We start from the raw sequence: 27,500 nt of genomic DNA on the forward strand, positions 1-27,500 counted from the left end.
AGACTGACCCTCTATCCAACATCAATTGTAATTCCTCTCTCAGGGTCTGCTTAACTCACTTAGGCACTTAGGTATACTATAAGGGGCCTATCTGATGTGCTACTAAGATCCTGTGTCTGTATGGTGTTTCATCATGCAGACACACTCTGGCTTACCATTAAACATGTTTTCAAACTCCTTCAGTTCTGCGTGGATCTCCTGAACCGAGAAGATAGCTGCAGACTTTCCTGTTGTCTCTCCTCTCAACACTACTTCTTTTTTTTTTTTTGTTACCTTCATCTCTTTTCTCTCTCCCTTCTTTATCTTCTTCCCACTCATTTGACTCATGGCGTATCCTCCTTCACATCCCATGTGCAGCAATTACTGCAAATACTTTGTTTCTTGTATTTTCTCCACGGTAACATGCTACGTGATGTTATGACAGTACTGATTTTACTGACTGACATTTTGCATCATATCAACTTGTCGTCATGTTAATTAATGCTACATAGTATTCTTACTTACATTGTTCTGCATGCTTGGTCTTAACATTTTCACTGTTGCATTGATATTCATTTATAGTTACAGTTTCTTCTGTTGTCTAGTTTGATCAGTGTTGTACTTTGGTTAACAAACTTTAAATAAATAAATTAAATTAACTAAATACAATCCCTTTGTAAGTTAAGTGCTGTCACTCATCCAATCAAGATAAAACAGACGAGTCTGAGGGTTCTGTTCAAGCTGTTTTATTATGGACAAACACATCAGGACTGAGGCTTAATAACTTTAACTTAGATAAACTTATAAACAAACTAGCTATTACACTCATACATGGTCACTCTCTGGCTGCAGTCTCAAAATGGCACTGAAGCTAGCACATGCTTGCTTTTTAAGTGGTCTATATTAGATAATCAAAGGTTTAGGTAATCGAATACCTAAACCTCGAAACCTAAACAGCAAAAGCTGTAAAGTGCAAACGGCAGCAATTTTTTTCATAAGGAAAACATTTTCTTGGCCAGACAAAAAAAAAAAAAAACGTTCAAACCCTAATCGAGTGGTGGGCTTCACCTCCCCCCCCAAATGTGGGAGCTGTACCCGCACACCCCAACTAACTAAATATATCAACTCCGAGATCTCTGCACAGTGGAGAAAATGGCAGATCGCGATAACAGCCAAGTGAATTTTTTCCCTATGAAATCCCGTTTTATATGCATGTGCCAAACTTGAAACACTTCTTAAAGATACAACACACATACACTTTTCTACAAGTACCCTTCATACTCAAGCATGCTTTTCATAGAAATGGCATTTCTCACATACCCCCCCACATACAACTATTTCTGAAATAATTACTTTCAGTTATGTAATTATCTGTTAAACTGTGAAAATGAATTGACACATGCAGATCTTTTCCAGGCATATCACAAGTCACTAGGCAAACAGTTAAGATTGCAAGCAAAGATAATCATGTTTTTGCAGATGAGAGGAAATCAGAATGATGTAAGGAAACCCACAAGAAAGTAGGGAGAAGATACAAAATCAACACAGCCCTTTGGCATCATCTTAGTAATGGGTGCTAACCCTAACCCCAACTCTGTCCCTTACCATAACCCTAACACTACACCTTACCATCATTAAAACCTTCTGTAACACTGTCACTATACAAGGCAGACTCAGACACACAAACATTCACAAGCACACACAAGCAACACTACAACTGCCCCACAACCTAACCCTTACCCTAAAACATGCACACAAACACGCAACACCCATCATTCACCCATCCTCTACCCTAACTGTAACTCACATATACTCACACACACAGTCTCGCTCCCCACCCCACTTATCTGTATTGGCATTCCATACCATCGGCAAATCCACTGTTTATCCATACATACCATTGACATTACATCATACCCCTGCATTTATCAGATAAACGTTCAGTAAAATGCAGGAGAACCATATTTATATATCTATATCTATCTATATATAGATATGTATGTATACATTTAAATGTTTGAAATACAAAATCTTGAAAATGGAATTTGCTCTTTCTCTCTGTTGTGCAATCCTGCTGGAATTGGTATATATAATTAGCATTGGGTGCTGGGGGCTTGTCCCGCATGCATTAAATAAGTTATCAACATTTTGTGTTTCAACATAAGTTCATAAGTTAGATAAAGTGTTCAAGCATTATGGCTTTCAAGAAACACTATCTCAGTAATTGTTGAACAACAGCATAGCTCCAGCCCAATTATCCAAAGACTTCTTAAATTTTACTAGACTACTCACACCTCTAATATATTCAGGTAATTTATTCCTTAATTGTGCCAGCCTATGTGTTGTATAACAAGTTCAATTCATTTTATTACATAACTCTAAACAGAACTTTAAGTTATGATGTTTACAAGCAATTAAAAGTCAACCCCTGCTATATCTGTAGTGACGGGTATAAGATCTGCTGTATCACACATATATTTTAGCATAACTGCTTAATATCAGATATTTGCTTTGTAAATTTACATTGTACTGATTCTATATAATTAAGGTGTTGATTATTACGAGTGCAGAACACTATATTGTTTTCCAAAGGGTGTCTTGACACACACCTTATGTAAACTAGCTAAGATCATAACCTCTCTTAATGTAAAGTTTTTGAGAAACAAACCCGCCTGTCTCAAAGTCTTCTTACAGCTGAATCTTGCACGATTTTCAAAACAAAAAGAGCAATCTGTCAGTACACTAAGATCCTTATACTCATTTTCAATAAATCACATGTAAACAATGTAATAGGTCTCTTTAATTTTTTTGTTTACCAATATACATGACACTAGACGTTTTCTCACTAAACAGGAGACCAGCTGTACTAGCGCACTTACCTAAGCATAGTAAGTACCTAATGATATTAGTGACATCATCTTCATTATTAGCCAAAAAAGCTGATTTTACAGTTTTCGGTACACCTAACGAACCAGCAATGACCAGCATATGTAATAGGGGCAAAAGTGATATTAATCAACAAAGGCTCAGGCACAAATCCCCGAATAACATCTGATCTCAACAACAGAAATGCCAACAGTCAACTGTGCATTGCATGAGTAAAATCTTCTCCGTAAAGGATAAAAAAAAAAAGAAAGAAGCAAAATATAATTTGTTTTTTGCAGGGCGGCTGCACCTTCCACATTCTCTGTTAATTATATATACTAGCTCTGAGACTGAACAGTAGCTGGGGAAATGGAATACTCCCCCATCCAGCAATTGTCACTCTATCACAGCTGTTGATGATATCCATATCTGGTCAATTTTTCATTGAAACACTTCAAACCAAAAAAAATGCTGTGGATATTTTTGGGACTGTAGTTGACAATGGTTATGGATACACTAATTTTGCTAAGGCAGTGTTCTGATTTTATGGCTGGTTTACTTTCAAGCTATTGTAACACATGCTGTAAGGGCAGTGAAATAGAAAATACAGTGAATGTGTGTGTGTGTGTGTGTGTGTGTGTGTGTGTGTGTGTGTGTGTGTGTGTGTGTGTGTGTGTGTGTGTGTGTGTGTGTGTGTGTGTGTGTGTGTGCGTGCATGTGTGTGTATATATATATATATATATATATATATATATATATATATATATATATATATATATGTATATATATGTGTGTGTGTGTGTGTGTTATTGTATTTTGAGAAACTTTTTGAATTGTGGTTGGTAAAATTTTTCATGGTCTACAACAAATATTTTACATTGCAATTTTTGGAAACATGTTTAGGAGCTGTACATGAAATCAAGTTCCCTAATTACAGTGGAACATACTTCACCTTTGTCTATATTGTCTATTTTATACCAGAATTATGATTTCATGTTAATTTTAAGGGGATATATCAGTTATGTTATTTGTATAAGCAGTGTTTCAAATGGTCTTCTGCATAGCTTCTCCGACTTTTATGAATAGATTGTCCAAGGAGTGATTTTCTTCTTTAATTCTGTAAATACGTCAGATTTCTTGTTGTTACTTTATTGCAATGAAATCAAAGAAAATATAGTGGTACACTTAAAAGCTTTGCATAATGTGTGAATAAACAGGTAAAATCAATCATAAAACAAATGTTGATTAACTGGCAGTGTTTTCACTAGTTTAGGTAGATTGTTATTGGTATTAAATGTGAGTTCTGCCATGGGAGTCTGATTTATGCACACTTGTTTTTTGGGAGGAGGGCTTATTCTTTATTTTAGTGCATGCATTGTGTTTTCATTTTGAAATATTAGCTGGAAATGTCTTTCTGGAAATGTCTTTCTGAATAGCATTTTTTATTTTTTATGCGAATTCTCCTACTCTAGAAAGTTTATTGACAACATATTTTAACACACTCACACACACACACACACACACACACACACACACACACACACACACACACACACACACACACACACACACACACACACACACACAATGTGACATTAGAAACCCATTTACTCCTCAAGACATTCAAAAAAAAAGAAAAAATATATAAACTAAACAGGACATTTTCCATTTAAATTGCTACACATCCCGTTGTACAAAGTGAACAGCATTCTGTGCCATCTATGGAACAAGCCAGGCTACTTGCTTGGATAAGCCTATAATTTCCAAATTATTTTTTACTTTCTACCATGCAAATCAGAATTAGTGTAGTCCTCTTGTTTTCATCAGAGATATCCTTAGTGCAGTCAGTACTGGTGAGTTATACATTCCTCCTCAGTATGTTCTCCAAAACAGTGGCCAGATTTTTAAAGTACTTTTAACTGCTGGAGTAAAATCACACCTGGTTATTCTGTTTTAGGTTTAGCTCGCCTCCATCATTTTTTTTTTTGGTTTCATCTAATCGTATGTGCCCTTTTCTATCCTTGGACTTTCAAAAATAGCATCCTTCATCCTTTTTCTGTGGTAAAGACAGATGTGACAGATTTATTGAGGGCCTGTGCTTGCTTGCCATCTTATCCCATACTCCGATATTTACAGAGCATAATCACTCTCTTCATCAGATTTTCTTTTCCACAATGTATGTATAGCATCTATTATATTTCCATTTAAATTGCTCTTCCAAGTGCCTTTCCATGCCTGATTCTATCCTCTTGTCTTCCCCTTTCTTTCTCTTTGCCTAGTGATAATACTGTCATTCATTTCCTGTATTATTTCATCCCTTTTTTGCTATTTCTGTCATTGTTATTACTTCTCTTTATTACATTTTCTCTTCAGTGAGAGTGGGTTCTTTACATTCTCACCATTACTTCTGCTTCACCATAATTTACTCAGAACACACACTAGGCAAATGGATTATCAGGGAATCAAGCATAGGACTGCAGAATGAAGTTCATTGGCCTCTCTTACCTTCAATCCACAGTGCAAAACTGCCAGACCTTAAAAAATTATAACTGACAAAACGAATTTTTGCAATGCTCTGTGCTCATGCCCTTCAAAATACCTCTGAAGTTTGCTTCTGGCTAAATGCTTGAGCTTACCTGTCTCTCTCTCTCTCTCTCTCTATATATATATATATATATATATATATATATATATACACATACACACACACACACACACACACACACACACACACACACACACACACACACACACACGCATATTTAGATATATAGAGATACAGATATAGATATTGCATAAAATTGAGGGTAAAATGAAAACGCAATATTTAGGTAGACTTCCAGGCGTAACGTCTGTCTCATCTTCAAGGTTCTTGGTATTTTAAAGTCTATGCAGTAGTGGCTTTTTGTCTGTATATAAGTAAAATCTCCTTGGAGGTCTAAGTCCTTACTTCAAGAATAAAGGCAGCTAAAAGCAGGTACTACACAGAACTATTTTGGATGTGAGTAGTACATTATTTCATTCCAGTGCTGTTTACCTTCACAGCTCTGTGGGAAGACTATTAATTTGGCTAGGACTTGAAATTACCATCTTTAATTAAAGGTTTTCGGAGAGCAACTGCTCAAAAACTCCTGAAGCAGCTGTCAACTCAAGTAACATACACAATTAATTTATAAGAAATTACTGCAAGCAGAGCTGGACGTGAATGCCCAAACTCATTCTGTGCTTTTGTTGTATAATGCTCAACACATAGTTATGCACTGTGAATATTTTCTGGCTAATAACAACACAGGGTTATGGAAACTCGTATATCAGATTACACACTATGGTGACTATCTTGCAAGAAGAATATATTGTACACATAACATATTTATGATAATAACCAGATTCTGAAGTTGAGAAGTGGAAATATCCAAAGTCCTTTGACATTAATGCAGGCCTGTTCTTTTGTTATCTTTCTAACCAATCTCTTGAGTTATGCATGCTTTGCCATGGTTACCCATAGCAACAGGTATGGCAGGCTTCCCTCTGTAATGATCCCATGCAGAGCAAAGGAAAGGTGCACAGTAGAATTTGAACTCTGCTTTCCTGCCCTGAAACAAATGTTCTGCCTAGTCAGCTAAAGGAGCAGTCAACCTTATATTTAAATGATTCTAAATGCCAAGCTTTAGTACAGACCTACACCATCTAAGTGACAAGAAATACTTCTTCACTTAGTAAAGAGCAGATGCCAGTTCTGTTGCAGCACTTTTACTGTTCTTTGTTATCTGCATTTAAATATAGTGTAAATCACCTAATGACAAATTTGCTGGTACTGTGAATCCAGTCGACGCTAGATTCAATGATTCAGTGTGCACATACACTGAAAGATCTAGGTACATCATATATTTCATTATTGTTAAATAATCATCTCAAATCACTGCCACAGATTTAATGTCAATGCACTGACAATAAACTTATTTTAAAGAGCTTTCAGTGGAAAGCAAAGTTAATATCTGTAAAGAATTAAAATTTTGGCTAGCTTCATTTAGTTACCTCGATCCAAAATATTATTTCTGCCTCAGTAATCTTTTTTGTCTCATTCTTCATATATATTGGATAATATTGTTTCCCTTGCCTTTGAAAATAACTTTCCTGACCTTAAGTTTCCTGTGTTTTTTTTTTCTTCTTCTTCTCATTTTTAAATTTGCCATTTCCATCCCCCAAGTAAAGAAAGCAGGTCTACGTAAAATCAAAATTGTACATCAGAATTCCGGTCCCATTCCTTTTCTGGTAGTCGATGACAAGTAGTTTAGCTTTAGTTACTTGACAAAAGTTGCTCATTACTGTGAGGGTAGTTTTATTAACCATAAACTACTTGTTCAAATCTAATTTTCATGGAATTCAACAGAAATGTGGTTTATCCAAAGACATTGCTGCAGGGGGTTTCTTTCCTCTCAGCAGTGCAGCGGTCCTGGATTTATATATGAAATTAACTAAGGTTCTGGAGGCACAGTAAAGCTGTTTTGATGTTCTTTCCTTCAGGAAATATAACAATAATTAAATCAATGGTCCACGAAGTCATGTTGGGTATGGTAAAATTTTATTCTTTGCTATCATATTTTCCCATATTAAGCTCATTACTATTTTAGCTTGCATTAATCTTGAGTGTTTTTTTTTTGTTAGTATTGCTTAGACTGTAGGTATCTTATAATATTTTCTGCCATTTTTTTTTTTCATTTTAAAGGTAGAGACTTTTGCGTTTGTGTACTTTGTGAGCAGTTGAGTTTTAATTCTCATAATATTCACTTACTTTTCACACTCTTCCTAAATATATTTTAAATAAGCACAAACATATGTTTGGCATAATGGTTATACTGCTAACCTTACAGACATGAGGTGCAAGGTTTGATTCTCTCATGGGGTAACTGGCTAGGTTTGAAATGACCCACTGTGGCAGTTAGCCTAGTACTAATCCAAGAACCTATAAACGTATGAGTTCGAGAAAATATTTGTGAGTGGGCTTGGTATAATGGTTAAAGCTTTTGTCTCATAAACACAGATTATATGCCTCTATAATAAACTAATGACCTGTTTACAGGCACTTCTAAAATAAATGCAAGTGAATGCTAAGTCATAAAAAGAGATTAGAATGAAGAACAATATAACGTAGATTGAACTGTCTCATTTCATCGGTTACAGAGGAAGATGATTTTAGCTGACTTACATACAATACAACTTAACTTCAGAGTCTTTCTTTTAACTTTAACTATATTTCAAGTTCACCTTCCTACATACTGTCTTGTTTAATGTTAAGGTAGCCAGTGGCTATTGTCTGACTATTATTGACTATTTGTAAAGACAGAAAGGAAGTTTAAATGGTGTATTTACGCACATTTGTACAGCATTAGAACTAAAGATGACAAAAATGCTTTATATAGGCACATTAAAAAAAGGGGGGACAGACATAATTTTAAATTTGCCATATTAGACAGCGTTCCAATGGACCCTAGGGATGGTGATTGTAAATGAACGCTGTCATATAAAGAAATACGGTGGCAATTATACACTGTTGCTTCTACACCACCAGGATTAAACAATGTTATTACAATAAAGCCTTTTTTGTATATGGCTTGAATTGTATTAGTTTTATTAGTTCCATTAGCATCTAATGGATGTGTTTGATAGTATTTTATATTGTGAGTTATTTAGTGACTTTTTATATAAGCAGATTTATTCAGAATGTTATAATATAAGCATACCAAATTGTGTATTTTTGTGTTAATAATTCAGTATTTAGTTATTTTTATAGTTATTGTGATAATTTGATTTATTATAACACACAATGCGGTTTACATTAATTTTTGTCCATTATTTGTAGTGTTAGATGTTGGTTCCTTTAAGTGTTGTGCTTTTGGTGCCAATTAAGTTATTTAAATGCTAACGGTCCTTTTATCTGTGTTCTGATGAAGCTTGCATTTCAGCGAGTGAAAGCACTCAACCAGCTGGTTCTTTGTGCTAATAAATTAGTGGATTTCATTTCTTTGTGAAGACTTGGTTTTGTTCTGCTGTGGCTCAATTCGTGGAGTTTGGCGTCTCAAGACACAGAGGCTGTAAGCGTTCTGCATTTGTGGTCATAACTGGATGTAATAGGGTGAAATGTCTGTTCTAACTTCAAATTAACATGCTTGGGTACATCATTTGAATGTGTGAGGCCAACAAGAACCACTGCTGGATGACTTACAGCAATAATGTTCTTTGTAATTAAGAAGTAGAACAGAATTGTTTCTAAACATATCCAAGGGATTAAGTTCCATGGAAAATAATATAAACCAAAAACATCAGCAGCAGCACCTATTTCCCTATTTTCTAAAAAGAGCTGAGATGTTACTTCAGCTGTCACCACCTCTCTCTCAGTTCAATGCCAGTTTCACAGCTTTTTCAACGGTTATGCCTAATTGTCACAGGTCTTATCTCAGACAATCCATCCATCGCTTTGCTGGATGACCTTATTTTCTCTTTCCTTTTTTCTGTATGTCCCAAATCTTCAACAGATTGTCTTGTGCTTTCCTGCATACATGCCCAAACCACCATAATCTGTTCTCTTTGACCTTCTCTGTAACTGGAGGTACTTGGTCTTCTGGTGTGATATCTTTATTTCTTCATCTGTCCCACATTTTGAATCCCACTACATGTCTCAAGCACTTCATGTTCATTACATGTAGCTTCCTCAACTACTGTGCCTTCGTTTCTCAGATTTCTGTACCATACAGTACTACTGGTCACGTCATTATTTTGGACACCTTACTCTTCAGCTCCATTGACATTCTTCTGCCACCCACAACTCTTGATGATACTCTGTGGCAGTTGGCTGCAGCCACTCTGATTCTAGTTTTGAACTCTACTTTTGCACTTCTCTTCTCCTTAACCACCCAACCCAAAAACTTGAAGCTGTTAACCTGCTCCATTACTTTTCTCTTTTAAAGTCAGTTGTCAGATTTTTCTGATTTATTCCATTTGTAACTAAAAAAAATGGCACTTAGGTTTATTTTTGTACATTAATTTGTTTACCATTAATTCTGTAATTATACTGATAATAATATTGCACAGTTTAAATTAATTGTTGATGCATAAACAAATGGGAGGAAACACCACTATGCACTTAAATGGTCAGGACATTTCAATTCATCACAAAAAAGTATATGTACCAGAAACCAGAAAAAAGGAACTCAAATGAAGGCAGTTAAGTCCTCCTGCAGTTTGCTCATTTGTCAGAAATGTCTCTTCATCTTTAGGATTCAGAGCTTCACATGTTTCCTTTTATTTTATTTATTTAACATTTGCTTATCGGGAAAGTCGATTTGGAATGAAGACAATTTTCAGTGGAGGCCTGGGGAGAAATGTTCCAGACGCACATCTTTGAAACGTCACAGGAAATCGAAGCACCCAGAGCAAACTCACATGAACGCAGGAAGGACATGCAGACTCCACACAGAACATACTCCAGCTGAGAATTGAACTGGAGAACCTCTAGCTATGAGGCAACAATGCTACTGCTGCACCACTGCACCATCCATTGTTTGTTTTTTCCTGTACCTGTATTTCACTGTGTTAAAATGTAATTAAAATGTTCTTTATTAAATTATCATATATCACACAGGCAATCTTACATCTGTATAAATGAAAAACAAATCACAGTAATACAATTTTATTTGCAAATATTATACATTACAGACCCCGTTGAGACAACTGTAGTTGAAAACCTTATATATCACTTATAATATATCCAGTCATTGCCAATTAAGTATTACATACCTCATTCAAATCCTGCCTTCTTGCCTTCTTTTAAACCTTACTCCTCCTCTACATATAATGTTCATACAATTTCCATTTTTCCTATGTAGTTTGCTCCTTCCCTTTTCTAAAGAACCTAATTCCAGTTGCTTTATCTCTGTTACCATATTCACTACTTCTAGTAAAAGTTGGTTTAGACTTTGAGTTCCATTTTCTAGTAATTGCTTTTTTGGCAAAAAAAAAAATGTTACATGTAAGCTCAGTAGACTTTATTTTATTTATTTATTTATTTGTCATTTGTTAACTGTGTTAGTCCAGCTGAGCCAGAGGCCCATTTTCAGTGGAGACCCGAGGAGAAAAGTTCCAGAACAATAAACAAGAGGTATACGTGAATCTTCTTCTTCCAGCTTTTTCTGGTTAGGGGTCACCACAGCGGATCACCTGTCCGCTCATGATTGGCAGTGGAGTTTTACGGTGTTGAGTTGCCAGCCCAGCACCCAACCTTCCATGGAAGGCACACGCACTCATGCCTAGGGCCAATTTAGAGTGTCCAATCCACCTACAGCATGTCTTTGGGATGGGGGAGGAAATCCACATGACCACAGAAAGGACATGCTGACTCCACACAGAAGGCACCCCAGCCAAGGATCGAACCAGAGAACCTCTTGTTGTGAGTCAACAATGCTAACTGCTGCGCCACCATGGCCGCCCAAAGAGGTATACGTGAATACAACTGAAAAATAGAAAATTAGAAAGTAATATCCTTGAACAAATTGACAGTAACAAATTTGCATGAAAAAAATATATACAGGCAAAAAATGACAGAGTGAAAACAGATGTAGGTTTGGAGAAAGATAAGTCTTAGCTACATATAAACATTTCCTAATATTGCAAGAAACAGAGTCTGACAGGTAATAAAAACATGAATAGTATTACTATTTACCAATAGTATGTGTAACAATATATTTACAAGGAGTATAAGTACCAAAAGAGCAGCACTTCGCTATTCATATTGCAATTAAGTGTGTTTCATCAGTAAACTTAAGAAAAAAAACTGTAAGCTTTAGTGTAAAGAGAGGTGGGGGGGGGGTAAGTGGAATCCTGGTATGGACAGGAGCTGGAATTAAGAAGGTAGTTTTTAAGCTCTATTTTGAAGTGGTTTGTACAAGTAATGTTTCAGATATTTGGGGGCATATTGTTAACAGGCTTGAGACACTGTGCTTTTGTAAAGATGTTTACCAATGTTTTTGTTAGTTTTATGAATATTAAGAAGGTGTTGATAAGAGCTGTGTAGAGATGAAGAAAGTGTATAGAGGGTTATGAGAGAGGAGAGGGAGAGACATGCTGAGGGTTAGTTTAGTAGAGTATGAGTGAATTGAAGCCGGGAAAGGAGGAGGAGTTGGAGGAATCTGAGCCATTTAAGTTGTTTTAAAGCAAGGCAATTGTGAGATTTGTTAGGTTGGTTAATGGCAAATCAAGCTATGGTGTTATCAGTTTGTTACAGTTTGGTTAATAAGGTAGATTGTAGAAGTGCGACTATAGGAGAGTCATAGAGAAGACAGGGCAGGAGGAATACCTGTACCACAGAAGGTTTGGACTTAGCAGCTAGGGATTTTTTATTTCTATAAAGAAGACCCATTTTTTATTTGTTATTTTTGTACAATGTTGAATATGCAGGTCAAATTTTAATAGGTCATCAATTATGATACCTAGAAGTTTAGTGTGTGATTCGGTTTTAATAAGGTTGCTGTCATGTGATGAAATGGTAAAGGTGGTTTTATAGTGGAAGAGAGATTTGGGGATGAAGAAGAGGAGTTTACTTTTTTTTGGGGGGTGGGTGAGGATTAGTTGGTTATCTGTTATTCATTTTTTGACATGAAATGTGTTTTGAGTGATAGAGTGGAGGTGAGAGATATCATCAGAGATTTATCATGGAGGAGGTGGTACAGGAAGAGTGGAGGTTGTTTGTGAAGATGTTAAAAAGAAGAAGTCCCAAAGTAGAGTGCTGGGGGACACCAGTCTGGATAGGTAAGAAAGGGGAGCAGGAGGAATGCCATCTGACTGTAGCCTATTGGAAAGGTAACCAGTGAACCAGAAAATAGCAGAGGAGGAGAGGTTGAGATCAGCTTAGTTAGTAGTTTAGAGTGTGAGACAGTATCAAAAGCTTTAATACTGAGAAGAAAGTCAAAAATAACTGGCTGGTATTATTGCCTTAAGTGCAATTGCCATTTCTTCATCTGTCCCACAGTGTGCATCCAGCCACATGTCTTAGGCACTTCATGTTCATTATCTGTAGTTAAGTACAACTGGCATTCCACTCCAATTATTAAAGAACCAGGAAATCCTTATGTTATGGATTAGCACTTCCCATAAATGCAACAGCAATATGGGGACATGCTACAAATCCATCTGTCATAGTTACAGAAAACTCACAGTCAAAGGTTATAAATAATAATTCTTTCCACTCTGCAGTGATTTTAGTTGAATGTCTGTTTGATATTCTGCAGCTTAGTGGTATCAGTGGAACATTTTCCATGCCAGCTACCTCTCACACTTGGTGTCACTTGGTGTCCCTCAAGGGCCCATACTAGGTCCACTACTCTTCTCAATTTTTATCAACAACCTTCATACTGCTATCCCTAAAGCTACCTGCATTCAATATGCAGATGATTCCACTCTGATCTGCTCAGCCACCTCCCCATCCGAACTGCAAACCTTAACCCAAAATACATTTAACACTATCGAGAACTGGCTCACCAACCAACGCCTACTTCTGAACCCCAATAAAACTAAACTTCTACTCTTCTCCCCCACTGGTTGATCTACCACACTTTCATTCTGTGTCACATCTAACAATGGTACAACTATTTCCCCAGATCATCACACCAAACTGCTAGGGGTTATCATAGACAATAATCTCAAATTTGACCTACAGGTCAACAAAATCATACAGACCATCAATAAGAAGCTTGGATCACTGTATAGAAACAAGACATTTTTAACCCCACTGACTAGGACTGCAATTGCCCAAACATACCTACTCTCTACTCTTCTATATGCCTCACCTATACTCTCAAACCTCAACAAATCCGAACTAGGTAAGCTGTCCTATAGCTACAATCATATTGCCAGATTCGCCACTGGCTCCACCTATAGAATCCACCCCTGCCAGAACCGTAAACAACTAGAGTGGTTAGAACTGCCCAGCTTAATTCAATTCAATCAACTCTTAGTAGCACACAAAATTTTGTACCACCCTGAGGATACCCCCCTCACTTAAAAATATTATTAGCAACCTGAGATCCCTACGATCAGCCGATAAACTACTGGTCCAAACCCACAAAGCTAATAACTCTGCTGGTGAATCCCTGTTTGTCAGCTTCATTGGCAAAACCTGGAATTCATTGCCAAACTATATAACCCTACAAGCCTTCAAAAGTCTCTTAAAAAAAAAACCTCAAACAGTATCTCAAAGTGAATTAGCTATGCCCATGTAACAACCCTGATTAAGTTATAAACTGAAAGCATATTCTGTAATTATCATAACTTGTAACTACATCACCAAGCTCTGCTTCCAATCTGATGTCTCTTACTTTTAATTGTGTCTGTCCATGAGAATTCTGAGTTCCTGCTATGGAACACTACTAAGCCATTGTATTATAATCACGTTGTTTTTATAATTGTTTGCTAACTTATGTGTAATCTATGTAAGTTTGTCTATGTGGAGCTTTTCTCCACGGGCCTCCGCTGAAAATAGACATGCATCCAGTCGGACTAATATAAACAAATGTAAAATAAATAAATAAATAACTACATTTTATTAAGCAGAGCAAACATAAAGGAAAGAAGAAAGAAAGCTGTCTGTAGCAAATTTGGAAAACTGTGATTAGAGAAACTGAGTACTAGTAGTATTTATTAAAAATGATGGCATCTGCCCACGTGCTAGACTAAAAGAAATGTAAAATACCAGAAACAAATAAGTGTACATTTTTTATGTATGGTACTACAGACAACAATTATGGTGTGAATTACATGCAATAGACACAGTTATTGTACAATATTTTTATCAATCTCAGAAGCAAGTAATAGCAGCAACATTTTCTCTTCTAAGAAGCAGTTAGCAGAATGTAATTGGTTACTGTCAGTGGTACCAAAATGATTTGATTTTCCAATAGCTTTGCCATGAAAAATAAAAATACAATTGTTTCCACAGTTATGAACAGTTGCACTGAAATAGTGATTGTTTTACAACATGACTCTGTAAAGCTTTACAAAGTGTGCATCATAAGCCCATGTGTCAAACAAAAGAGGAATACTTCATATTACAACAGAAAAAAGAAGCATTTCCCAAAACCAGCAGTGCATGGCACATTATATAGTGAAATAAAATATATATTGGCCTGACACAGTGAGAGACAGCATGCATTACTCTGTCAAATAAATGAACTAGTGAAGTTGCGGTACATGTTAACTTGAGAAGGAGCACAGACTGTTTTAGTACAGATGTCCAGTGACCAGTTGATGATTTAGGTGGCTTACCTGTGAGGTTCTTCAGGCCAAGTTCCTTGAGTCCGTAGTGGCCATCTTTCCTGTAATTAAGAAATATTGCCAGTGCATAACGGTCTTCATACAATTTAGTTCCTCGGATGATCCGTAGGTTTTCCAGTGGAAGTCTGTCAAACTGATTTAGTGCAACCAGGACATAGCCAGTCACTTCCTTTATTGACTGAAAAAAAATCAACGATTTAGCATTAATTAGTTGAAAGATACCATGGAGACATACCAATCAATGTAATGCATTTTAGAACAAATTACTTACTCAGCCTTACACATTATACACAAAAAGATGAAGCCACACTACTTCCTGTTTAGCTATAATATTAACCACGCCTATTTGTTAGGAGTGTAGCAATCTACATGATTTAAAGAAAATCTTACATTTTACCAACATATTGCATCTCATAATGAGGATGGTCACATGGAAAAAGTTTAAACAGCAGCAGTATAAGCAAAGCAGGAAAGGAGCTAGACAAACTATTCATCCTCAGCATTTAAGGCATAGGACTAGGATAATACAGCTGGTGGCAGCAATCACTATCTACAGTGGCCAGTTATGGCATAACACCAAATTAGCCGAAGAGTAATTTCATTTAGCAATAAATGACTAGTAAGGGGAGTCATGTAGTCAGGCAGAGGTCAGCAACATGATGTAGGATTTGCATTGAAATTCTCAGTGGATCAGCCTATACTGTAAACCAGTAAAAGTATAATTACACATAGACTTTTTAAAATGTGACAGAAGGCAGTCTGTTGATAAACAGGTCACCTTTCTGAACATAAGTGATCTGGCAGATATACAGCACAATGATTTCCTTAAAAAAAGGCCCTGCCAGTTCATTTTGATACAGTCCTTTGACTATAACACAAAGCAGTAAGCAAAGGGAAGGCAATGATTTTAGTATGTCTGGATATCTGCAAATCATTTGATATTGTGCAACACAGAAGCAAAAATAATTGCAGATTAAGCTAATTTGGTAATCAAATGGAGAACTGATACAAAGACAAAATACAGAGAGCAGGAGATGTCTAAAAATGGGATATTAATGGTCTGTAATGTAGGGGTAGCCAATTTCATCATATTGCATCTGATATAAATGAATAAGCAGGCTGCATATTCAAACTGTATGCCACGGCTATCAAATCAGGTGCAATATTCAGGGGTACACTTGGAGGAAATCTCCAGTAAGTACATAGAAACTACGATTTAACAGAAAGGACGTAATTGTTATATCCAACAGTGTAAATCTCCTGTTTAAAAGATGGAGCAGAAGCATCCAGGAGATAGTACAGATGTTAAGACTCTGCAGTTTTACTTAGTTACTTCCTGTAGTCAAGGATATAAATTTAATTCCTTCCACCGCCATTTGCCTACCATGTGATTCTGAGCAAGTCGCTTCACCAGACAGTGTTCCAGGGTTGCCCCTGAAAAGGTGCAGCTGTGTCCAGTGGGCTTACGTGGTCAACAGATTAATACAGTCTGGGGTAATCGTCACCAAACAGCTGGGAATGAATATCAATAGGGAACCTCAGTCATTCAGTAAAGCTTGAGAAGGCGGACCTAAAGAAGCACACATTTGAAAGAATGGCATAATTAAGGCAAGTAGAAGCCTGTTTCACTATAAAGAATGCAAACAGGAATACATATTTCATAATGTTGGCGGGCCATTTTTTTTTTTTTTAAATGAAGAGAAGGACATAAAGCTATTAATGTGCAAAGAAGATCCTATAAGGAAGCAAGATGTAATGGGTGACTGGTATACGAAGCAAGACTGTGCACACACACACACACACACACACACACACACACGCACACGCACACACGCACACACACCCACACACCCACACACCCACACGCACAGACATGCACACACACGCACACACACACATGCACACACACACACACACACACACACACACACACACACACACACACACACACACACACACACACACACACACACGCACACACACACACACACACACACACACACACACACACACACACACACACACACACACCTTTGCAGAAACATGATCTATTTCCCATAATGTACATTCACAATATTCTTAATTTTCACCTGGGACAGTTAAGGTTATAAATCAAGGATAGTATAACAATCAAAAGCAGCATATTAGTGGTAGTAGTTAATGGGACCTGTCTGTGGACTGTTTTGTTACTGCTCATATGGTTTGTAAGTGAACGGCTGGTGTAACACTTATGAAGCACAGTATAGTACAGTATGGGGAGCTATGTGTGAAAAAGCAGTGCGGAGGGATGTGGTCAGCATTCATTTTCCTTAAATAGGTGAAGAATGTGTGCTAAGTGCTCCATGTGCTTATTATCAGAAATTGTGTCTAAATGCCCATTGAAACTTCAATATGAAACAGTTTTTCTCATGCTGCTGCTGTACAGCATGCAAACAGCTCTCTCTCTTTCTCTCACTCTCTAGCATCAAGTTGCACTTTTTTCAGGATCTGTACCACATAGTATAGCACAGCAGCGACTCCTGTACTGTATATGCCTTGTCTTTTCTACCTGAATTGCCTGTATTGCTGTTGTATGGATACATATCTTCCAAGCACTGCACAGAAGCATTAATGCTACACAACCTATTATTCAGGTTGAGGACATGTGCTGACGGGAATGACATGGGAAACATTTGTGAACGGTAGCTTGGTAATACCCCACTCCCACATTTTAAGGATGACTTAGGAGATAACTCTGCTTCAGGAATGTCAGTAACTCTGTGTATGCTGTAGGGAGTTTCTGTTGGCATGTGTCTTCATATAGGGGGTTAAATTATGCAAAAGTAGGAATGTCAGTGTTACTGGTCAGAAATTTAGTGCAAATACAGATAAGGTGACACATAATGGGACAGAATGGAAAGGTTGTAAGTAGAGTGACCCATCATTAAATAGAGAGCATTTAATGTGGGAAGAGAGGAAGTTTCTCCAGGTAGATGATGCATTTGTTCTCTCCAAGGCAGGAAGGACATAGTCACAGGACAGTTGCATATTCAGCCTACACGATTTTCTATCATAAGATTCCATAGTATATGACGTGTATACTCTGTTAAATTAACAATGCCATGGACTATACACATATCTGATGGTGCACATATGATTTCATATTAACTATACTATATGTTAGCCAGTACTTGTAATTCCTGAAGTAATGGATGCTTTTAGCAGATGTCAGCACTATGGCTGTTATATTGTTGTATTACTGTCTGTATCTGCATTTCATTCCATTTTATAACCAGTGTGCTGCAGTTGTAGTAACCCAGCCCCCTGGCTACAGAATTCCACTAGGTCTTTACTCAAAGAAAGGGATAAGGCTTGGAATACCTGGCGGCGCCAACTAAAAACACCCACAGCCAGACAATGACCTCTTTCTTCCTGGATGCAAAACCCTTAGTAATGAGATGTGCCACACAGAAGGACTTTCTGACCACAGTGGCAATGTGGTGGTCAAAAGAGAGGTTGCTGTCAACCTGTGTTCCTACATCTCTTATAATGCCTTCTGTGTTCAGTGGACTACCATTGATGTGGTAATTCCCAAAGGGAATGATGACACATTTTTTGGCATTGAGCTTAAGACCATTTTTCTGACACCAGTTGTTGGTCCCAGTGAGGCCTTTCTGTAGGATGTCAACATCACTTGGAGAGTTAATAATAGCTCCCAACTTGCAATCATCTGCGAACTTTGTCAGCCAGAGACGCTTTGTGCTGGCCTGGACTTCAGAGAAGTAGATACCAAACAGGAAACGACCCAGGACCGAACCCTGTGGGACTCCATTTGTGACTGACCGGCAGTCAGACTTGGAGTCAGCTACTTTCACACTGTAGGTTCTATCTGTGAGCCAGTTTGTAACCCACCCAGTGATATAGGGGTTGATGCTAGCTTAGTGAGATTTTCTATAATTCCTGAGTGGGGAATGGTATCAAAGGCCTTGGCCAGATCAAGTAGACTGTATGAACCACCTTGCCTTCATCCGCAGCTCTGGTGAATGACTTAAAGAAGTCGACCAAGTTGAGCAGGCATGATCTACCCTTCACAAAACTAAACTGTGTGGGATCCAGAGTTTGGAGATTCCCTATATCCTTGTTTATTAGGTCCATGATGATGTGTTCCATAGCTTTGCATATCAGACTCATCAGGCTAATGGGGCGATAGTCCCCAGTGTCTGTAGTTGCTCCACCTTTGTGGAGAGGGATGACTGTAGCAGTGCACCATTCAGTAGGGACAAAGCCTACTTTATCTACATTACTCTATGCTTCCCCAGTACTAACAAATCTAAATAAGACCGACCTCAATAAACTTTCCACATGTTACAACAGAATTGCAAAATTCGCTGCCAACACCAAAACACACTCCCACCACCGCCAGTCCCTACTAAGTTTACACTGGCTTGAACTTCCCACACTAGTACAATACCACCAACTTAGCCTAGCCCATCAAATACTGTACTACCCCAAAAAAACCCTGACCTCTCTGGACTAATTTCTACAATTCCAGTAGACAACTACCCTCAAACAATAAAGCCCTAACAGAGAAAATTCCATGCAAAAACACCTCTGGGGATTCCCTCTTCCCTAACGTAGTGGCCAACATCTGGAATTCCCTGCCTGCTGACATTAAACTACAAAGCAAAACTTTTACTTTCAAACAGCGCCTTAAATCTTACCTTCTCACCAACTGGCTATGCAACTGTAATGACCCACCTAAAATGCCCTCTTCTCCATAAGAGTGCTGTTCCACCTAGGATTCCTTGCTTTTAAATATTTTCTCAGTATTGCTAAACTACATACATTTCCTAGAAAATTACCATTGTCGACCATAATTGCTTACTGTAAATATTGTACTTACAAAGTCTCTTTCCTTCCCTCTCTGACACTCCAGCACTATGCCTACTACTCATTTGACCTCCAGTGCCTATTCACAGTTTTCTACTCCACTGTTTAACTTGTGTTACTACAAAATTCAGCTCCCTACAGCACTGTCTAGATTTTTGTGTTATGTTATTTACTTACTTTATTACCTGCACAACACGGTCTAATCTTCATTACTAGGATATTAACTGTATGTACTAACTGTCCTATTTTACTTTTCAGACTCTGTTAATTGAACTTTCAGTACTAAATATTGTTAGTATTGTTAATATGTTTACTATTGTACATTTTTGGAGCTTTTCTCTCCAGTCCTCCGCTGAAAAAGGGCACCTGCTTCCAATCTGACTATCCCAGTAAACAAATGTCAAATAAATAAAAAACAAAATGATCATAACATTATATCTAGGATTTGTTTTGCAATATTTAGACATTCACTGCTGTAGGCTTTCCATTTTCTGGTAATTATTCTTTAAATGAAATGGCTCAAAAGTATAGCTTATCTAACTTCTGTGCCCAAACCCAATGTAGTAGGAATGATCTATGGGGCTGGTTGGGGCTCTTTGATGACTTTTGCTTGAATCTATGTGATTGTCATTGCTATGTTTCCTGTGGCAGTGTCCAGCAGATGTCCATGTTTAGTTCTTAGGTTCATAGGTTCATAGATTAGTACTAGGCTAACTGCCCTTGTGAGCCATTTTATCCCTTGTGAGACTCAAACCCTGTACCTTGTGTTTGTAAGGCAAACACCTTAACCATTAGGCCACCCTCCCAACCCTTCTGAAAGGTTTACCTCTTGCAGTTGACAAAATATCACCACTCCATCTTTACATATTTTGCATCTCTTACTTTCATTGTCACTGAATTCTTTCCCCAACTGTTAACTGTATTCCCTGCTTCATTGTGTGGTAGTATGTGCCTAGTAACCTACAAACATAATATCTTAAGGCTTCTTCTCAGGCACACAACTCCTTTTCTTCTGTCTTTAATTATATTTTTTACTGCGGTGCTGTGTTAGAAGGGGTTTACATGTGTAGTTAAATGCAGTTTGCATTGTAAACAGTGTGGACTGTCAGTCATGACCATTCAGTGAAACTGATCCTTCTTTGTTTTCGATGGCTGCACATTTTGTAGTGTTTTTTCAACTGCCTGCAATGTCATTGGTTTGAAACTTCTCTCTGCATCATCCCAGTACTACACATCCAATAAATGATGAGAATCATATGGATGCACATAATCACTCTATAGTTCTATCCATCCTACGCAACTGTCTCTACCCTTCAACCACTGCTCCACATAGGGTCCTTATTGCTCAGTTCTAAGAATTTGCTACAATATTTATTCCCCCCAATCTTAAGATGCCTGCCCGTTGAAAGGACTCATCTATGATTGTCCACAGAAGAATTACAGAAATACCTAGAAAGATAGAATTGGAATGTGAGAAGTAAACCAGAGGGGTTTGGGATATATACGCTATAATGGTTTGCTTTCACTGTGCTATTTCTTACTCGGAATATTGTTTGGAGAAGAATCAGTTTTGTGTGACTTATTAAGACATTTTTGTTTTAACTACATTTGTTAGATATTGATATCACTACAATGTGTGTATGTGTTATCTGTATAGAAAATGGCATAAAACCTTTTGTGACTATTGCCCATACGATAAAAAGATAGGCCATAGTATTCATGCATAGAGGGCAGAGATGCATATGTCCTCTATTATTATTATACCACCAACGACTACTGTAGTTCATAGTCATGAATCGTGGTAGTTCTCAGGAACACCCAGTCAGAGTGCCAGGAGTACAGGTACACATTAGCATACTGGTGCCCCTGTGCTAGGGATTCTGTGGAAGTTCTGTGGGTTTGGGCCAAAAGGATACAAAAGTTATGGCTCTGTAAGTTTTTTCTTCCTATAGTAAATTGTCACAACCGTACTTGGCAATTCATACTGCAGCCTTATAGAGTGATGGCCTGAACACTAGCCCAGCTGCCTAATGTGTATATATATATATATATATATATATATATATATATATATATATATATATATATATATATACACACACACACACACACACACACACACACACACACACACACACACACACACACACACACACACACACACACACACATCTACTTTTAAATTTCGAAGTTACAAAATGTCGACTAAATGGAGACCACCGTACAGCACAGAACAGTATATTTACTATTTTCCTTGCTGTAGTGCGATCTCGTTGTTGGTATATTTAATTATCAGGGGATGTGGGGGTGCAGCGGAGCTTGCCCCCCCTGCAGAAATTATTAAAAAGATTGTTTTGTTTTTTAATTTAAGTTTTGACGTTTCAAAACTTCAATCATATGGTCTTGACCATAAAAAAGTTGACATTTTGAAAGTTCAAAATTTAGTAGTAGACTCATATATATATATGTGTGTGTGTGTGTGTGTGTGTGTGTGTGTGTGTGTGTGTGTGTGTGTGTGTGTGTGTGCACGTGCGCGCATGTGTGTGTGTACATCGCAATCTATATGGTCTTGCTGTTTGTTTGCTTAGCAGCTATGTGCAGGTGCTAGTCAAAATGTGTCACAGCTCTGAATCAATATCCTGTACCAGGATATATATCACTGCTCCTGGAGTATACTACACACAGGGATACTCCACTGTGCTTCACTGCTCCTGGAGTGTACTACACACAGGGATACTCCACTGTGCTTCACTGCTGCTGGAGTATACTACACACAGGGATACTCCACTGTGCTTTACTGCTCCTGGAGTATACTACACACAGGGATACTCCACTGTGCTTCACTACTGCTGGAGTATACTAAACACAGGGATACTCCACTGTGCTTCACTGCTCCTAGAGTATACTACACACAGGGATACTCCACTGTGCTTCACTGCATCTGGAGTATACTATACACAGGGATACTCCTTTGTGCTTCACTGCTCCTGGAGTATACTACACACAGGGATACTCCTTTGTGCTTCAGTGCTCCTGGACTATTCTGGGCTTTCCTATACATTTGTTCAGTGTTCTTGCTATCCTCCATGGTGCACAATGTTTAGGAATACTGCCTCCACACTGGTATGTCTGCATCTCCTGACAGGGACGTCGGGAGGCATACACACTGTACTGATTTCAGTACAACTTCTATAGAAGAGGGGGTAGCTTTTTTAATTAAAAAAAATTACATATTTTTCTTTTTAAAAAAAAAGCATTGGCTCCTTTAAGCATGGCTACATACCATACCAGCCAGTCGGAATTGAGCTCACGTCATGTCCGGCTGACTGGCTGTGAGCGGGAAATCTGCATCGCTTGAATTGCCACGGGAAATGCGCATAGTTTAAATGTACTGCCGCATGGAATCGCGAATGGATTAGTGAGTGTGTGTGCAAAGCAATCGCAAATGGATTATCGTTGTGGATTCAGGTAAGGTGCGTGCAAACTACAAAGCAATCGCAAATAGATGGATTATCATTGTGGTGAACGGATTCAGGTAAGGAAATGTGCATAGCTTGAATGTATTGCCGTGTGTGTGTTATCATTGTGATGAACGGATTCAGGTAAGACAATGTGCATAGCTTGAATGTATTGCTGTGTGTGTAAGGAAATGTGCATAGCTTGAATGTATAGGTGTGTGTGTGTGTGTGTGTGTGTGTGTGTGTGTGTGTGTGTGTGTGTGTGTGTGTGTGTGTGTGTGTGTGTGTGTGTCAGAGAGGGATTGGTTCTCTATGTGTGGCTGAGTATACGTGAGTACAAAGTGGTAACAACACTGCAGATGGTTATGCAAAGGATTTAAGAACAGGTTCTAGTGAACTGTGATCTTTTTTTATTCCCACATATACAAAGAGAAAACCTTCATACAACCTTGAGAAAATCCCACAGCACACATGCATTGTTTTCCACATCTAGCAAAAACATTGCTTAAAGAAATAATATAAACCAGTAAAATTAATATTGAATAGATATTTCTTCTAAAGAAAGACAGTTTATAAACAGGATGCAACTTTACAAGTGTGATTTTTGATTCTGCTGTATGCCAGTTTTCTGATAACTAATTCTGCCCCCAGGTCTTTGAAAAGTACCATTTTCGGAGTTCTCTGGCATTTTTTTTTCATTTCTGATTTACTTTACTGCCTTGTGGTAATATTTTAACCTTGCTGTAGACTGTTTTTATTTAATTAAAGTTATTGTAGTAAATGATGCAGAGCTACACTGCCTGCTCCAAATGTGGCATATCAGGGACTTAAAATAATACAACTTCTAGGCACTGCTTCAGGTCATGTAGATATCCAGTGTGTGTGTGTGAAATGCCCCCACATAATACACCTGCTGGCTATAGGTGTTCAGGTTCAAACCCTGCTCCTTTGCTTCAGGGTAAGAAGAGCCTAAAGTCCCTAACCACCACCATTTCTGAACTTTGGTTAGATTTTTTTTTCTAACAGTTGTGAGCTATGGTGAGAAGTGAGAACTGAAGTATTTCCCTCATTATTGTTTTTGTTGTGTGTCCAGGTTTTTTGTGCTAAGGTGTGAAGTGAGAACTGACTTTGTATTCCCTCATTATTGGCTTTGTTTGTCCAGTTTGTTTGTGCTAAGAGGTTGAGAGCTATCTAAATGATAGCCATTAAGTTTTGGTCTTCCTATGTTTCAAACTGCTGATTTAGCGTAGTGGTATGTTGCAGTGACTGTAATTCATATGGTTCTGGGTTCAAGACATGCATGGTGATAACACAGCATTTTATTCTAGCAACTTTCCAAAATTATACAAGCAATGTTTAAAATGTGCCCCCCCCAATAAATGTTGTCTTTTTCCAGATTTCTTGTGCTGCAAAGTTAAGAGATACAGCTGAGTGTTGAGTATATTTTACAAGGAGCTGAGAGCTGCAGGGGAGCTAAAGTTTAGTGCTGCTTATGCTGAGTTTGCTTGTACTGTTAATAGCACAACAGGTAGTGTACTTGCGTTTGATGCAGAAGGCTATGGGTTCTTCTCACACTGTAGGTAGATGCATTACTGTACTGTGTTGTAAAGGGGAGGTGGATGCTGTAGTTTGTTTTGGCGAAGATATCTAGTAGAAACTATGAACCTGTTATCAGTTTGCCATCCATTCCCTATTGCAATATTACTAGTGTATCATTTTTTTAATGCAACATAGGCAATTTATACCTCAAGGGCAACAGGCACTTTATTTGTAGATGAAACCATGAAATGTAAAGTTGTTTGCTAGCAGCAGCCTCTTCATTAGTTACAGATTTCTTTAATGTAGAATTATGTAGATGGCTTTTACTAGTTCAGAGATTGTACATATTTACTGATACTGGTGGACTGTAGATGTTTGAGTAGATTTTTATGATGGAAATGTTCTGAATTGGGCTGTTTTGTCATTATTGGTGCATGCATTTTGTTTCATTGTTTACTGGAAAAATGTTCAAAACAATAAATTTAAAACGCTGTCTAACTATACTGTATTGTAAAAGGAATATAATTTAATACAATCAGGAAGGTGTATCAAAGAGTACATGTATGTTTCATGTGCAAGGTGCCTATGATTTGAAAACAGCCCAAAGTTAATCTTTATCTGCCACTGGCAATATGTATTTTCTTTGAATGTGGGTTTCAATGCTGTTTCAATGAATGTGAGTTTCAAGGGCAGAGAAGTTTTAATGCTATGTCTAGTTTCATTGTGAGACTGCATTGCTTTGTTTAGCAGATATTTATTGGTGTTCGTGCTGTAAAATGCAAAATAAAACATTTCTGGCAAATCATTTAAGAATGAAGTCACTAAATAATGACTGACGTCAAGTTTCAGACGTCATAATCTTCAGAAAAATGCATGCTAAAGCAAGATCTGTTATTCTATCAACTGTCTTAAGTTTATACAAGATCAATTTTTAGTACTGTTTGTATGTTCCCCCAATATATTTGGTCTTGTCCAGATTTCCTGCATTAAGAGGTTGAGAGGTATGTGCAAATAAATCGCTTTATAGAATTAGGAATCTCTAAATCTCTCAACTGTCCCCAATTTTGGCTCAAAATGTTGCTCTCCCCCTAATAATCCCACCGCAAAATAGCAATTTTGGAAGAAAACGTGGAGGGTTTACTTTTATAAATAACTGTAATGATCAGAGTTGTACATTACTTTTATTTCAGAAATGCATGTAGATTCTCTAATTTTGTCAGCTGCTCTAAGTTAACTGTGCTCATATTAAAATGGTGTCCCTTCTTTGACAGGTTCCCAGCTGTATTGTCTGGCAATTTTATATTTTTGCATCACATTTTTGGTCAGTTTTTCATAAAATTGTGGTTTTCTGGCAAATTAGTGGCAAATCATTAAAGACTGAAGTTAGAAAATAATGGCAGACATTTGAGCTTCAGATTTCATACCTTTCAGAAAATTCGTACTAATGCAAGACCTACTACTATTCTATTATCTTTCTAAGTTTATAAGAGCAATATTAAAAAAAATGTCCTTATTTTTGGGCCTTTGCCTCAGTTTTATTTATGGGTTTGTTGCTCTAAGAGGTTGAGAGGTATATATGTGTGTGTGTGTGTGTGTGTGTGTGTGTGTGTGTGTGTGTGTGTGTGTGTGTGTGTGTGTGTGGTAGGTAGCATACCTCTCAACTGTCCAAATTTTGCAGAATGTCCAGATTTTTGCCCCATATTTTTTGTCTGTTCCTCATAAATTGTGTGATTTTCTAGAAAATCATTGAAGGCTGAAGTTGCTAAATAATGACAGACATTTTAGTTTCAGACTTCATGTCCTTTAGAAAAATTCATACTAGCACAAATCCTGTTATTCTAGCAACTTTCTCATACTAGCACAAATCCAGTTATTCTAGCAACTTTCTACGTTCACGAGAGCATTATTTAATATCTGTCCCTGTTTATTTAAGGCTTTGTCCATATTTCTTGTACTAAGAGGTAGGTAGGGGTGTGTGTGTGAATGAAACACCCTAGTTAGGGGTAGCAGGTAGTTAGTAATTTACTCAAGCTCACAACCTGTACCTTAGTTACAGAAAACCAAAAGCATGAATCCTCTACCCCAACTACCATGCTGCATTTTTCAAAGAACTGACTTTCAGGTTCATTTTCAATTCAAGGAACCGAGTTTGAGTGAATCTATATTATATTACTGAAGAGGCATTACAGCGAATGCCTCTTCATCGACACTAAAAGAGCGGACCGTGAATTACAATAATGGCCGTAGCTTGGCTGGGGAGGGGGGTAGCAGTTTGAGAGCTGTGAGTACAAATTTGAAAATCCTAGCTACACTCCTGTCTGCTGACTCCTGTATCCTACCATTTTGAATATATTGGCATTGACTGCTTATGACTTCTCTAGTACGTTTCCTTTCATTTTCAGACTTACACTGATAATGAGGAAAATGGGTTTATTTAGCTTTTCTGGCTTTTGGATGCTGGTAATGCTT

General features: G+C 37.6%; 1 protein-coding gene across 2 annotated transcripts in view; it reads right to left on the bottom strand.

The window, feature by feature from the left end:
- ERBB4 (erb-b2 receptor tyrosine kinase 4) overlaps positions 1-27,500 on the bottom strand; it is a 4,056,904-nt gene that overhangs the window by 2,320,050 nt on the left and 1,709,354 nt on the right. For both annotated transcript variants that reach the window (XM_044075709.1, XM_044075708.1), the window contains exon 3: positions 15,157-15,343. In XM_044075709.1, the coding sequence (XP_043931644.1) occupies positions 15,157-15,343 (187 nt within the window). The remainder of the gene's footprint in view (positions 1-15,156; positions 15,344-27,500) is intronic.

The sequence above is a fragment of the Protopterus annectens genome, chromosome 6.part1, assembly GCF_019279795.1.
Source record: "Protopterus annectens isolate FY-2018-M chromosome 6.part1, PAN1.0, whole genome shotgun sequence".
NCBI classification, from domain to species: Eukaryota; Metazoa; Chordata; order Ceratodontiformes; family Protopteridae; genus Protopterus; species Protopterus annectens.